At 48.3% G+C, this 15,221-nt stretch overlaps 1 protein-coding gene across 1 annotated transcript in view; it reads right to left on the minus strand.

The window, feature by feature from the left end:
- The window catches only part of LOC134048150 (hydrocephalus-inducing protein homolog), a 75,972-nt gene extending 61,985 nt beyond the window's left edge, over window positions 1–13,987 (minus strand). Inside the window, exons 1-9 of the mRNA XM_062499749.1 lie at window positions 13,690–13,987; window positions 12,802–12,824; window positions 10,501–10,620; window positions 9,634–9,735; window positions 8,366–8,485; window positions 6,484–6,618; window positions 4,885–5,084; window positions 1,561–1,691; window positions 53–248 (exon numbers count right to left, since the gene is read on the minus strand). Of these exons, the coding sequence (XP_062355733.1) occupies window positions 53–248; window positions 1,561–1,691; window positions 4,885–5,084; window positions 6,484–6,618; window positions 8,366–8,485; window positions 9,634–9,735; window positions 10,501–10,620; window positions 12,802–12,824; window positions 13,690–13,987 (1,325 nt within the window). The remainder of the gene's footprint in view (window positions 1–52; window positions 249–1,560; window positions 1,692–4,884; window positions 5,085–6,483; window positions 6,619–8,365; window positions 8,486–9,633; window positions 9,736–10,500; window positions 10,621–12,801; window positions 12,825–13,689) is intronic.
- Window positions 13,988–15,221: the final 1,234 nt, after the last annotated feature.

The following is a 15,221-nucleotide window of genomic DNA, read 5'->3' on the forward strand; positions in this document are numbered from 1 at the left end:
TAGATTTAGTCTTGGGCCATGTATCTCTCTGAAATGCATCTTTCAAACCAACCTTCTCTTCAGTTTATTCTCATCTTCCTCAGTAGGAAAAGTCTTCCACTGGAAGTGGGCTGTGATGTCACTCCTGTTTTCGATGAACACGGTTGTGTAGTTTGATGTGGTGATGAAAGTGTTCTCAACCTTCACGGAATTGGCGCTCAACCCAACGTTGACATCTACAGCTTCTCCGTGAAGGTTTGTGCAGATACCTTTTTCACCTGGAACAAAGCAAAGAGGAGTCTTTGCTCAGCTCAGTTGCTGATGGAAGCACAAGGAGCTGAGCAAACCACAGTTTGCACAAGGAAGTGTCACAGTTCTTAGCTGAATGACCATTCTATGGATCAGTACATTTATCACATCCTGACAGCTCTGTGTGTACAGCGTGAGGATGTCCTGGGCACCTCCTCAAACACCTTATTTCTCACTGTGTTGGTAGAGGTTTGGCACCAAGGTGACAGTATGAACAGTGAGATTGGGCAGATGTGCTCAGGTGACCCACTCAGATCACCAGGATTTCTGCATCAAAGCCCTCCAGGTGACGCTGAGGAGCCCTGTTCAGTCTGGCCTTGCCCAGGGTCTCCCCTGGGCATCCCACGAGACTCCTGTCTCTCCTGATCCCTTGGACCCCTTGTTGCTGACAAGCAAATATGCCTGGGGGCATGTGGGCAGAAAAAGGAGGCCCAGAGGAACCAGTGAAGTGACAGCCCACAGCAGGAGGGGACACAGGTGAGGAAACACAACCAGCCCGGCTCTGCAAGATGACAAACCTCTACAAAATGAACACCATGAAAATCATCATCATCATTATCTCCCTGTCCAAACCCACAGCCACATCAGTCTTGAAATATTTTGTATTGTTCTGATCTCAAGACCCATTTAAAATTAAATTTAAAAGGGACAAAAGAAATATTAATAAGTACAGAGCAGCGTCTATATGAAGAATGAATGGGATTTCTCAGTCTACAAATCAAATGGGAGATAGATGTGAGAAATTTGCAACATCCATGAGCGGCCTAGGAAATGGGGACGTGGAAAAATTTGTCTTGATTTGTCACCAAACAGGAACTCGAGGGCCTGAAAATGTTATTGGACAGAAACTAGATATGTGTGTAGAGGCCAAAACAGAAAAAGGGTCCGTGCCAATGGAGAAGCAGCAGATGGGGACAGAGGTGTGCAAGGAATACGTTGCATTGGAGAGACTGTGCTGGAGACCTCACGCCTCACATACAGCACTGCCCAACAATAAAATAATTTAACTGCACCCAGGCATAGCCACACAATAGGGGAGAATCAGGATTCCTCCTTCCTCTACTCAGCAACTCCCAGCAAAACAGGATTCCAAAAATCCCAGCCCTGTTAGAGGGGATCCACTTTATCAACCCCCTAAACACCAATGAGTTCTCAGTTTTCTTTGGGGTAAAGCTGTAACAGGGGTGGTGGTACACCTAGAGGGAATCGAGGGGGATGGGACAACAGGGAGTGATGGTGGAGAACTGTCCTGTGCCCCATGCAGTGCCCAGCACTCACCTGTGTTGCAGCACACTACCAGGGACCCGGAATGGTCACCGACCGTCAGCGGGTGAAATCCCACTGTCACCTGCATGGTGTCACCAGCGGCCAGAGTTCCCCTGTCTGGAATCACGCAGAAAGGACTGCAACACAAAGACAGGGATCAGGACTCAGGGCCACATCTGGGGATGATACTCCTTCTGCAGTGCAGGTCACTTCAGCTCACTTGGGCAAGCAGGGAGCAAACAGATCACAGTCAACAGAAGACAGACAGAACAGACAGGATCAGGAACAGCTACTGACCCACTTCTGAGGAGATCCAGCCCTCAAAAGATCCTGTGGGATAAAATGACCTTATGTCCCCCGTACTCTGAATTCAGCCCCCTGCAAGGAGACTCAAGGGTCTGACTGCCAGCAATCTCATCAGAGAATGGTTTGTGAAAAGCACAGAGAAGTTTAAGAGCTATTTGCATGCACAACTTGACACCGACTGCCTCAGGAATTTCCCTTTTCCTGCTGCCTATAAACCTCATTTCAAGAGATGCAAATGTTAGGGCATTACCTGTCCTGTGAGATTACAGCCTAGGAATCAGACAGGGAGAATTAACTTTTCCTTGAAGAGCAAGGAATAATTACTGTGAATTTATAGTGTGGTTCTTTGGTTTATTTTACCTTGATAACATCCCGATTTAGCCTAGAAAGGGCAAATTTTATCAGCATTTCAATGGAAGCTGCTCTAAGAAAAGGAGCAGTCCACACTCTGAAACAGAGGGCAAATGCAGAGAATACAGTGACTTTGGAAACAAGACCCAAAAGGAGGATGCCATGTACAGTGTGAAGGATCCAATCACAGCTAAATGTAGCATCCTTATCAGGAGCACATCAAGGAAGCAGAACAGGAGGTTTCTGAGTATTTACCAGCAATGCAGTCTGGGACTCTGGGTTGTCATCCAGGCTGGTAACTGTTTGTTTGGCCCACCAGACAAACTCTGTGCAATGTGTTGGAAATAATTATGCAGATGTGTTGGTGCACTTTGGATTTAACAGGAGCAATTAGGATTGGTCACCAGGTCAACAGCTCTTGCCTGACAAACACAAGGCTCCGTACTTTGATGCTCAGGGACAGCTCAGGTGAAATGTGCTTCTGCCCAGCAGCTACTGGGCTTTGTGCTCTTCTGCAGCACCACCGAGGAAACAAAAGTTCCTGGCCTCGGTGATTTGTTGGTGGTCAATCTGTCACTTAAGAGTGTGTTCTGTGGAGTTAGGTGATGCATGCATCGCATGCAAAAATAAGGAGAACATCTGGCAAGCTGAAGTTTATTCATGTGAGCAGTGACAGCTGATGAACTTGCTTGAGGTTGTGCTCATTAAGGACCTCTTGCTGCAGTTATGGGCCTGAGCTGTTCCCATTACCACCAGTGAGAACATCACTACTGGCTGAGGGAGAAGCCTTGGGCCAGCACTGTTCATATGCTGGACGAGAGACTTTGGAAAGAGGGGAGGGAAGACAAGACCCCACCAGCCCCAGAGCTGGATTACTGTACGTGCTCCTGCATCTGCCCCAGGAGTGATGCCAGGACTGCTGCAGGTCTCTGCTGGGGCTTGATGTGGGCAAGGCACAGGACTTTTTCCTTATTCTTTTGCCAAAAATTTCACCAGAACAGAGATTCTACCAGTTAAGGGAATTTCTGGCCACACTTCAGCACTACTTTCTATGCCATGCCATGCCATGCCATGCCATGCCATGCCATGCCATGCCATGCCATGCCATGCCATGCCATGCCATGCCATGCCATGCCATGCCATCCCATCTCAATCTATCCCATTTCCACTCTTGCCCCATGTTACATACTCCTGCCCTCAGATGACAGGATGGGAATAACAGTCCTGGGGGTGACTTCAGAAGTCACCTGAGAAAGAGGGGATCTTCTTATTTTCAAATGATCAAGAGAAGAGGATACAGCCAAGTTCAGGACTCAATTGTCAGGACTAAAAACTGAGCGCAAATCAGCCCCTGCATCTCCTACATCCCACCCCAGGCTGTACCCAGCAGACTCCCCTGTTAGTGCTGTAGCAGTCATCTCTCACATAGACCTGGCTCCCCAAGACCCAAGGACACAAGCTCTGCAGTTAATTCCTCTGAATTTCAGCCAACATCACGAAGCTGTTCCCTGAGCCCACAGATAGAAGAGCTGTGAAGAAGACATCGCTGACACTGCTAGAACCAAAAGAAACCACTACCAAGAGATGGGGCTGGCAGGCTAAATTTTGGCCTTTTGTCTGTTAATTGTGAGCTGTTCCTTAAGATAGTTCTCATCCTGATCTAGATCTAGATCTACCCTTTCAATGAATCACTACTGCACCCAAAAGGCAGAAAAGAGAAGGTAGGGAGGGAGTTTTTAATGGGTTGTTTTCTTCTGCTTTTTAACTAGGTCCATTTGTATGTTTGTTTTCTTGTATGGCATCTGAAGGCGGGTCCAGATCTCCCAATGGAACCTTGCAATCCCCAGACACCGGTGTTGCTTTGAGCAGTGGGTCTGCTCAGATGATTTCCAGAGGTCCCATCCAGCAGAAGTTATTCTGTACTTCTATACTTCTATCTTCTAAATCAGCCCAATTGCTTTTCACATATTCACTAAATATCTTGTATTTCCTACACACCTGTGCATGTTCCTAAGGGCATGTGGTATGTTGACAGGCATTAGAGGAGCTCACCCTTTATGAAGGTTCCCAAGGAAGAATTCATGATCTTTTGGCAAACATTGTACACAAACTAAAATGAAAACCCAGCAGAAATACAGGAACTTCAGAGTATTTAAAAAGAAATCTCAAAGAATGGGGGCAAGATCTTATTCAGAGATTTAAATCATCTGTTTGAAAATTTTAACTGGCTTGCAAAGGCTTGTCATAGAACAGAAGAGGTGACTGATGCCCTCAGCTGACAAGGGAAATCAGATCAGCTTTAAGTGACAGGAACGGCACCAGCTCCCTGTAACACAGCTCATGTTGGGCATTTGATGCAGGGACCACAGGAAAGCCACATGCCTCTGGCCTCCCAGAGAACGGGTCTGTTTGGCTGACAGTGCTGAGTAACCATTTCAGAAGCTGCTTGTGCCCAGGAGGGTTCCAGCAGCCTCCAGAAAATCTGGGACACAGAAAACTCAAAGGCTGCATCCTGCTTAAAACATGAGAAGCACCAGCAAACCCCACACATCCTGCCCATTTCCAGCCAGGGCTGCAGGGCAGCAGCTCCCATGCTCTGGTTCTTTTGTTGCTCTTTACCAGCTCTGTTATCACCCACAGGTGTTTTGCACAAGGACACGTGAGCTGCCTCACCTCTGGGTGCTCAGCTGGTAATGAGCTTCCACGTTACCAACATTGCGAACCAGCAGAGTCTTCTGGCTGCTGTACTTGACTGGGCACCGTGAGAAGTCCAGCTGGTCAGGGAAGTCCAGGATAGCTTGGGCAGCAATGGCCTGAATAGGCACAACTATCCTGTCCCTTGCAGTGAGACAGATGAGTTCGTGGGAATAATCCTGCAGGAAAAGAAACTGTCTCAGCACAGGGCATTTAGTGCCATCCCCATGGCAGAAGAAAAGCCATTTCCTATAACCCTTCGAGGGCATCAATTTACCTCTTCCACCCCAAAATGAATGCTTAAGTTGTACTAAACTGTCACATTTTAAAGGCAGCAGTGCACTTTGCAAAACCTGTCTCAGTGGCACTAAAATCTTGTGTCACTTGGATCATACAGAGAACTGCTCTAGGCCACCACAATTTTTACTCTAAATTTTCATGATGTTAAGTAATTCCTAAGTTCCTTCTAAGGAACATGGGGCTAGGGAACACAGGACATTCCTCTTTAGGTTTCTATCCCCGCTACTTGAGAATAGGACAAAGTGTTAAAGTGACTCTAAGCAGCAAAAGGAAGATGAGAAAACAGTTGTACCCAAAGAGCTCCTGCACCTCTGGCCTGGTGTAGAAACATCACTTGGCTCAGAACTGCACTCTAACTTTGCCTCTCCAACCAAGTCAGGAGAATAACAGTGTTAAGAGGCAGCAGGATGCTACTGGAAAGAGCCTGTCTTTGTTTCCCTCCTCCCTTCCATGCCATGTCCTAAACCCTTCTGCATGAACAAGCCTCCAGATCACAGCGCTGAGATCAGACTTGCCAGGGCCTCAGCACTGGTATTCAAACCTCCACACAAAAGCATGCTTGGCATGGAATGGGTTCCAGTTAACAGAGCAACCACAGTGACAGGCATGAAGACAGAGCTGCAGCAGTGTCACTGCCACAGGCTCTGGGGTCACAGGTCTGCCTGCAGGTTGTACCTGTGCTACACGAGCTCTTTCAGGCAGGTGTCCAAGTCCCCTGCAGCTCAGCAACCTGCTGCTGACTAAGGGCCCCTAGAGTTCAGTGTGCCTGTGCCAGGCTGGGCTCACAGGCATAGCACATGCTCTGGCCTGGCCTTGCAGCTGTGTCATGGTCACTTGTGCTCTGGGACAGCACAGCTGCAAGGCTGGAGAACAGAGGGTGTGAAAAAGCACCATCTTTGCTCCAGCCCAGGGTGAGGCAGGGAAGCTGTTGCCAGCCAGGAAGGAGGAAAGCTCTTTGTTCTGCTACTGTTTTCCATCTAATTAAACCCTTTCCAATGTACCTAGAGATGGCTGAATATCCATCAACACCCCTCTGTTATTTTCAGACTGCTCCCTGTGCATCTTCCCTCGGGAATGCTCAGCAATGTGCAAGGAGGGCAGGCAGAGCCCGTCAGGCCTGGCTGCAGTGCCTGACAGCACATGCCAAGGTGTGACTGGCTGCAGGCTGCCTGTCCCCAGCCTGGAGCCAAGCTCACAGCATGGAGTGGGCCGTACCCAGAGTGCAGGGAAAACAATGGCATTGGAGATAATTCTGTGTTTTGGCTCCTCCAGTCTCACCTTGGTCTCGTCGGGGGTGAAGCGGATGCGCACATGGGAAGATGTGCCTGGTGGGATGATGTGGTATGCATCATTGGGGCACAACAGCTCAAAATAAGGTGATCTCTCCATGTAGACCTTCACCAGCCGAGTAAACTGCAGGAAAGACATGAAACAATGATTTTGCCGCTTGTGGAAACAGATCAAGAGGAGACCTGTCCATGTCCTGGTGACATACTTCCCTGACCCCTTTTCCAAAGCACTTGCAGCTGTGGAGGTACAGGCGCATAATTCACAAGGGTGAACTTGAACCCCTTCTGTCTGGGTGCAGCATTTTGGCCAGGGGCAGTAGGGCAATGTCTGGTGGGAAGGAAGGGCTGAGCAGGTCAGCACCAGAAGGATGGGGACAGAGCCCCTGAACCAAGTCATCTGCATCTTCAACAAGGCCAAAACACCTGCTGGCTTCTGCCTGCACACAGCCATGCTGTCGTGTTCCAGAGGGGGGATGTGCTACTGGAAAGCAAAACAGCACATTGTCCTGAGGGAAGGAAGAAATTCCCTTCTAGCAGATCAGGTTTGGGTAAGGCAGTTCTGGGGATACGGCCATGCAGGCAGACCAGCAAGAGAGGAGACCAAATATTGTGGCCTTATTGGGAATGGAAGCAAACTGAAAAGCAAAAGAAGGAACACAGCAAGACAATCCCTAAAACAAGGAGCTGGCAAAGAGCATTTAAATTGGCAGTAAAGTAGCAAGGAAGAATCACAAAATGATGAGAGCAATCAGCTTGTTAAAGGTGACAGAAACACAGCCAGGCTGTGCCCATCGACTATGGGCTACAAAGGCATTTTCTTCCTGGAGAAACATGACCCGCACTGACTCACACTCTGGTTCCAGTATTAAAAGCCAGTCTTGGCTCTCCAGGGGTTCCTGCTGCCTGTGCAGGCAAGCTGGGCTCCTGGGCATTCCTGACAGGTCCTGCCCTCTGGGAACCACAGACACAGCAAACGTGCATTTTGCAGCACTTAGATAATCAACCCTGAGCACCTGTAACATGCTCTCAAAAAGTCAAAACCAGCTGATTTTGAGACCCTCCTGTCTCTTCCCACCAGCCCACCCTTGGCACAAGCTTCATTTGAGAAAATGTTTCCCTGACTGAAATTCAAATGGTCTCAGTTTTCCTCTTTACAGTGGAACACAACTGCTGACATTTTCACCTTTTTCCCATTCAGCTCTCTTGGGAAACTGCAAAACAATCTCAACTTCTTCAAGCGAAGATGAAAACCTCTAGGACCATGTGGCTTTGGATGTGCTGTGGTTTCTCCAAAAGGAAAGCAGAGCGCCATGTTGCTTTTGGAAAACCTGAGTGGAGCTGGATGAAGCTTAGCAGGAGCCTGAAGTGGCACCTAAAGGCCTCCTCCTGCTTCTGCTACATCAGTCTGATTGCAGGGATGTCTCAGAACACATTTCCTGCAGTGCCAATGCCATAGAGAAGTGATTCCAGCATAAATTGGAGAAGACTCAGCCTCTGGGCTTTGACTGTGAGCTGCACAAAGGGAGCCAAACAGGCTGAGAGAGGCAGAGAGTCCTCCCAGGAACCCAGATTAGCCAAGGAGACACAGGATGTGGCATACACTCAAGACAAAGCATGAGAGCAGGTAAGAGCTGTACAGCCCCCAGCATTCCTATCAATCCAGAGCTTTCAAGAGAAGGAAACTCCTTTGAAGTGGATACCATCAATGCATGGCCAAAGTCAGTGGAGAATTCCCAGCACACAAAGATTTCCACCTGCGACATTTTCTTCTGCATGTGCTGCAGCAGATAACTCGCTTTGCTGTACACTGTGGGAATTACACCACTCTCCTCATTCAGCACAGTCTTGAAGCTCCACGTGCCAGCACTTACCTTGTCCTTGTTTGTGAGAGACAGTACCATTTCCGAGACCTCATGAGCGACGAATTTCTGAAATACCATCTCTGGTGGGGAAACTTGGAGCAAGCTCTCTATCGGAGGAACTGGCAACAACTGGAGAGGCAAGAGAGAGCAGGGAGAGGTTCAGCTGCTGGGAGGAAGGTTCATGAAGGAGAATTTTACACTGATCCCCACTGAAGTACACACTCTGGGTGAGCACATGTGCCCCGGACACATTGGGGAAACAGTAGCTCACCCACCTCCGCTCTGAGCTGATCAAGAGCTGCTGGGCCACACAGAGCAGGTTCAAGCCAAGCTGCTCTTTTGGCATGTATTTCTCCAGGTTTCCTCTCCAGAATGCCAGGCAGCACTTACCTTACGCACAGCTCTGTGCCCATGTGATCACACAGGTCTGGGGCACTGACTGAGCACTCATGGAGTCAGTAAAACCCGCAAATTTACATCAGACCCTTGGGAAACAATTTTGGGATGTCCTTTACTCTGAGAAACCGAGGCCAACGCAGTTGCAAATATCTTTTTTGATCTAGAACTTAGACATCAGTAAGAAGAGTACAGTACCAGAGGAGGTGTGAGAGATGAGGTGATATTTTGCTGAAGCCAAAAGGTTATTAAGTGAAAGAATGAAAGTTGTTGGTTCTATGTGTTGTTTGTGGTTTGGATTGTTCTGGTTGGTTGGTTGGTTATTGCTGTGAGCTGGGAGAGGGATGGGCTTGAAGACCTGACCAAAAGGAAGTAGGATGAGAGGGGAGGGCACGGGAAAGTTGGCGGTCTGGAGAGTACGTGAGTTCCCCAGTACCCATCCACTGGCAAAGAGGACAGGGAGTGCCCTGGACAGGTATAAAGGGTATAGAAAGATTGCCATTTTACTTGACGGTGTGTTTGTCTCAGCGGTGAGGGAGACACGCCTGCCTCAGCTGAAACATTACTAATAAACAGTTTTCTTTTGCTTCAATGATTTTGTCCCCTTGTATTTAAGCGTCAGTGCGTTCCTAACATAGGTAAAGGCAAAAGTAAAGTAATAGAGAAGTTGGGAAAAAGACAAATGAAGTGAATGCTGAATGATGATAAGGTTCAGTTCTTTTCTCAGCAACTTGGGTAAGAGTAGAGTTGGTATCTCCTTTTTCCATGAGCTTTAAATGGGTGCTTTCTTGTAATCTATTATTGCTGTCTTATTTGATATCATTGCAGAGGCATGTCTGGAATGACACAACAGCAGCAAATGTTTCTGGAGCAGACATTACTTTGAGAAAACTCTCCCCTGCTTTGTCTGCCTTCTCCAGCTGCACTGCTGTCAGTGCAGAGACACAAGCAGGTCTCCTGTGTGCCTTCACAGGAGACACAATCTGCTGAAGGGAATGGCTGCAGCACACTTGTCCCTTAGTTGTGCCCCTCTCTGAGGTGTTCCTAAGGCCCTTCTCCAGGGCAATCCTTAACCCATGTATTACATGTCTCTTGCTGCCAATTTCCTGCTCAACAGCCCACCTCGGTCACCTACCTGTTTGGACAGTGCTTTATACTGAGCCAGTCCTGCAAGAAAGGCAGCTTTAAACACACCTCTCTATGTAGGCACTGATCCAGATAAAGCACATCCATTGTCTCTGCCCAGGGGGAGTCCCCTGTACATCTGGCAGCCTGCAAAATCGAACACCCCATCCGGGTCCCAACACATTGTTCCAACCCAAAACATTAACACATTAAGTTTTGTTAAATCTGAAGGAATTACTGCAGGTCCTCGGCCTTCAAAGGCCAACACTGCCACTCTGGAGGGAATCCTATGACCCCAAGCATTTGATGGTGACCACACCAAAGCAAGAGGTGGCTATTTCAGCAGGAGAATGGCAAATGGCAATTTTGTGTCTTTGTGTCCCCAGCCTTTCCCCCCTTGTTTTAGCAATGGCAGCTACATTCAGTAAACACCAGCAGCTTCAGCAGAGGTTATTTGTGTTGGCTTGGTGCAGATCAGGACTCCAAGTCCACCACTACCAGCAGTTGGCAATGACAACAGGACCTGGACACTGAAGTATTTTGCTGGAGACAAGCCTGTCACAAGCACATGCCCTCTTCCAACTTTGCATCAAACAGAATAGAAAAGAGCACGAAAAGGCTACCTTTTGACAAGTCTCACTCATGTGTCGAAATGGGCCAATTTTGGGCAGAAAACTCGCCCCAGTGCTGGCCACCTCCTTCACATTGAGAAACTTCTCCTTCAGGAACTTAGAAGGAAGCAGCTGAAAGGCAAAAAAAAAAAAAAAAAAAAAAAAAAAAAAAAAAGAAAAAAAGAAAAAAAAAAAGAAAAAAGTTAGCTAGAACCTCAGAGATGCACTTGTTCAGAAAGGCTTTCCTTGAACAAGTGGCACCGGTGAATAATTTGTGACCCCATCATCTAGGATAGTTCTGGAAGCCCTGGAAGTTACCTGCTGAAATACTTAGCATCAGTAAATTCATAATGCACATGCTCCAAACACATGGCTCTGTGCCATTAGCTTCTCTGTGATTAGATGTGACATGTTTGGGGATTTCTGCTCTTTGGGCATCTGTTTCCTCTTTTGTGTCATTGGACTGAGGCAGTGACCTTTTCAGAGAGTGGGGAGGAACTCTCAGAACTCCCCTAACTCCATCCCTGCACAACAGTCAAAACTCACAGCGTGGAGAGAACACCGCTGGGTGAGTCCAAGAGACACAAGAAAGCCAAGTTGTACCAAGAGTGAGGTGCACAGGAGTGTGTCCAAGTTTTAGTTCTCTCTGTTAATTAGCATTTGTGTTCTCTGTCTGGGCTCACAGATGCCTCCACAGAAGAAACCAAAGGGATCTCCTTGACAGAACCTCAGCACTGGGGCATCTTCAGTCAAGTGAGCTCCAGCCAGCCATGGGACTTCTGTGGCCCTGACTCCTCCTCTGCTGTCTGCAGGGCTGGATCTGTGCCCCACACAGGAGATGAGACAGAGCAGCTGGTGTGGAAGCTCCCCCAGCTGGGACCAGCCGTGTCTCTCAAGGCTTTGGGCAGAGTTTGAGCTTCCCCCCCCCCCCCCTCCTCACATGCCCAGGAGCAGGTTGGTCAGAGCAGCACAGGTGAGTGTCCAGCCTGACAGAAGGAATCACCGTGGGAAATGGAAAGGGAAAGAAGCACATGCTCAGGGCTTCAGCTTTACATTGGCTGAACCTGGCTTAACTTGGCTGTGGTGGCACAGCCAGGCAAGACACTGGACTGTTCCTGAAGAAACACACGATGTTCCCTACTGCACCAGGACAGCCCCCAGCCACAGGAACACGGCACAGAGAGGTGGGGAGGGGTTCTGCAGCTTCACAGTGCTGCTGCACAACAGGCAGGGCAGGGAGAGGAGGGACACGAGGGGGGTTTCCAGCCTCAACACAGCCCCAGTGGGTACTTACAGTAATAGACTTCAGTCTTTCCCTGGACAAAAGACGAGGTGTCGATGTCTTTTTCGGGGATGCAGAAGCCATTGTGGAGGCAGGATGTCGCAGATGAACGATAATGCCTCAACAAAACTGGAAGGAGCAACAATGGAACTCTGAAAACCCAGAACCCAATTCATGGCAGACTCAAAGGATACTGGTGCTAAAAATTTTATATTATTTGAAAGTAGCTAAGTGCTTGTCTGAAGTAAGTAGCTAGTATTGTTAGGCCTCTAGTTGGACTTTAAATATATGGCTATGTTCTGCAATGCAAAGATGGATCATACTGAAAAGCAGAGCTAAAAATCTGAAAATTAATAATAGTTAAAAGAGACAAAGCTGTAGCTAAAATACTACTTTAAAATAGGTAGAGTGGACCTCCTCTTCTTTAGGCTAAACAACCCCTGCTCTCTCAGCTGCTCCTCACAGGACTTGTGAGAGACTGGAATGCTATGCCGAATGGCTTAAATATTGTTTTAAAGGACTTTTTGCCCATTGTGACAAAACTGTATGAAGAAGCTGTGACCACTGAAGCTCACCCCTCGCTGAAAATGCCTCCTGGCTGGAACTTTGGACTGTGAGCTAAGCTGCCTAAAGGAACTTGAGACAAGGTACAGGCAACACTATTGTCCTATTATCTCATGTCTGGGGAGAAGTAAACAAGGCTGAGGGAGAAAAATGTATCCACAACAAAGCCAAACGCAGCAGCTGTCCAGAAAATCAGCTCTGTCTGGGTTCAGGGTGGGGAAGTCATAGCCACAGGCTCCTCTGCTGAGGCCAGGTTTGCACACAAACCTCCCGTCAAGAGAGGGAGGAGGAGGAGGAAATTTTGGGTGTGGTGTAACCTCTGGCAATAGGCAGTGGACACCCATCCTCCATCACACAAACTGGCTTAGCTCTAAAACTCCCCACTCCCACGAGACCACATCCAGAGGACGTTCCCACGGGGGCAGCTGAGGGGGTGTCATAGCCCACCAAAGTGCCCCCAGACCCACGCCTGAGGCCTTGCACCAGATGACTGCATGAGATGCAAAGTAACACAACAGATCTGAAAATCCAGAGCCCAGTTCATGGCAGACTCGAAGGATGTACTGGTGCTAAAGATTCTATATTATTCAAAAGTACCAAGAGACAAGAGTCAAACTTGCCCCACCCCAGGGAGGTATGGTGATATTTTCTACTTAATCGTCTCTGACACTCTTTGTCCCCCCCCTTCCCAAACGCCTTTCACCCTCCCTCCCTTTTTCTACTTGTTTTTCTCTCTCTCTTCCTCCCATTTCCATGAAATGCAGATTCTTTACTTTGGCATATGGTCTCATTTACTCCTTAATTCAGGAGTGTCTCCCTAATAATTTTAGTAACCAGATGGTAACAACTCACTGAAACTTGAACAGAACTCGTTCACCTTTAGGCAGTGTAAGTAGTCACTATAGGGAAACCAATGTATGGACTAGTATACTTCGGAAAAGTTGCATGTCTTCAGTGAAAAAAAGCCCAATCAGTAGACCATATGTTGTTCATCCACTCAGCCCCTGTTCAGTACATGCCACTGAACTGCTGCACCCGAAGACTGGCATTATCACATCCTGTATTTCCCTTCGGCATTCTCTTTCAGAGCACAGATGTGACAAAACCAAAAAGTGCAACTTTAGTCAACCTTTACCTTCAAACCTAATTCAGCATCGGCTCGCAGGGCCCGAGCAAAGCTCTGCGAGTTCAGTTCTCGCCCTCAGAGACCAAAGCTCTGAGAACAATTCACTTGGCCACTGGCGCAGTGTGGCCGCCCGCACACGCTCAGGCTGCGACCAGCGGGCCAGGAGCGCGTTCAGCGGGTGCTGAGGCCACAAAGCCGCCGCAGACGCAGGGGCCGCGTTCGCGGTTACCGGGCAACCGCGGCACCCGACAGGCGGGGCGGGGCCGGCCCGGGGGCGGCGGAGCCGGCCGGGCCTCGCTCCCTCCTTCGGTCCCGTCTCGTTCCCCCCCTCGATCCCCGCTCGGTCCCCGCCTGTTCCAGCCTTGGTGCCCCTCGGTCCCCGGGCCGAGCGGGAGCGATCCGCTCCGGGGCCCGGAACGTGACGGGCACGGCGGCAGCGCTCGGTACCGCCAGAGCCTCGCACCCAGCTCCGCGCCGCCCGTCAGAACGGGAAAACCCAGGGTCTCAACAGTTTGTGTTCGGCGCATCGTGCAAGTGCCAGTCAGCGAGCTGCAGGTCCTGGGCACTAGCGTGCAGCTTCCCGTTCTTCTTAGGGACACACAAGCAGCAGAAGTAATTTCCTGGTGTCATGGTTCAGCACCTAATCAGCAGCCAGGAATTGGTGCTCCAGAAGACTGGCATTACCACATCCTGTATTTATTTCTCTTTGTCATTGTCTTTCAGAATAAAGATGTGCTAAAAGAAAAACCAAAAAGTACAATATTTATCAACCTCTATCTTCGAATGAAATGCAAGACTGATTTTCAGTTTGTATTACCAGCATTGCAGTTAAAACGCGCTGGAACCATAATGGTTCCAAGTTTCCTACTTGCAGTAAACTTGGGGTTTTAATATTCTTTCCAAGTTTATCTGTAATACATAGGTTTATACATTTTAAAGAACTTAGGTTTGTTAAATAACTGCATACTCCTTCATGCTGTTGAGCAATAGCACAGATCGTTTGTGTCTTCAGAAGTGGTTTGTCTTAGTAAAAAGACCTTGAAGTGAAACACTTTCCAAGTTCCCCAGAATTTTAGAAGTACTTTTGAAAACAAAGGAGGGGGAAGAAAACCCATCAAGCCTATTAATTTAGGATGTTTCCGGGTCTACTACTCTGTGCAGCCTAAGGAAGCTGTAATGGAACAAGGGAAGAAGGATCTTACAGCCGTGTTATCCCTCAGTGTACAGAAAACCTTCACACGGAGCTCCTGCGTGGCTGCTTTAAAGACTGGTGACAGAAGAGCAACATGGGATTGAACTAAGACAGACAAACATCCAGTTAAAGTCACATTACAAGTTATTTTCTTTTCAGATGGGGCTGCAGACTGTATGCTGCTCAACAGCCTGGGCGCTCCGAATGTCCTGCAGCATAGCTGAGCCATGAGACTTGTGCAGTAGAATTAGAAAAAGGTGAAGCACAAACATTTCTTATGCACCTACATTGCATTACCAACTCGTCACTTTAAAAGTGGTTTTGCTCTTTCAGTGGAAGTTTCTAGCTGGGATTGAAGGGTTTTTAATTGTTGAAAAGCTCTGAGTAGAAGCAAATATTCTCCCTGGGTACCTGTGGTAGGTAGGTACCTGGCACCTGGCAGTGGAGGAATGTGCATGTACTTCCATCTAGATCTCTGAAGTATTCATTATAGTCAAGAGCATACCCAACCACAAATTTATCTGGAATTTCAAAGCCTGTATCTGTAAGAAAATACAGTTCTTTTTATA

The sequence above is a fragment of the Cinclus cinclus genome, chromosome 11 (assembly GCF_963662255.1).
Source record: "Cinclus cinclus chromosome 11, bCinCin1.1, whole genome shotgun sequence".
Lineage (NCBI taxonomy): Eukaryota > Metazoa > Chordata > Aves > Passeriformes > Cinclidae > Cinclus > Cinclus cinclus.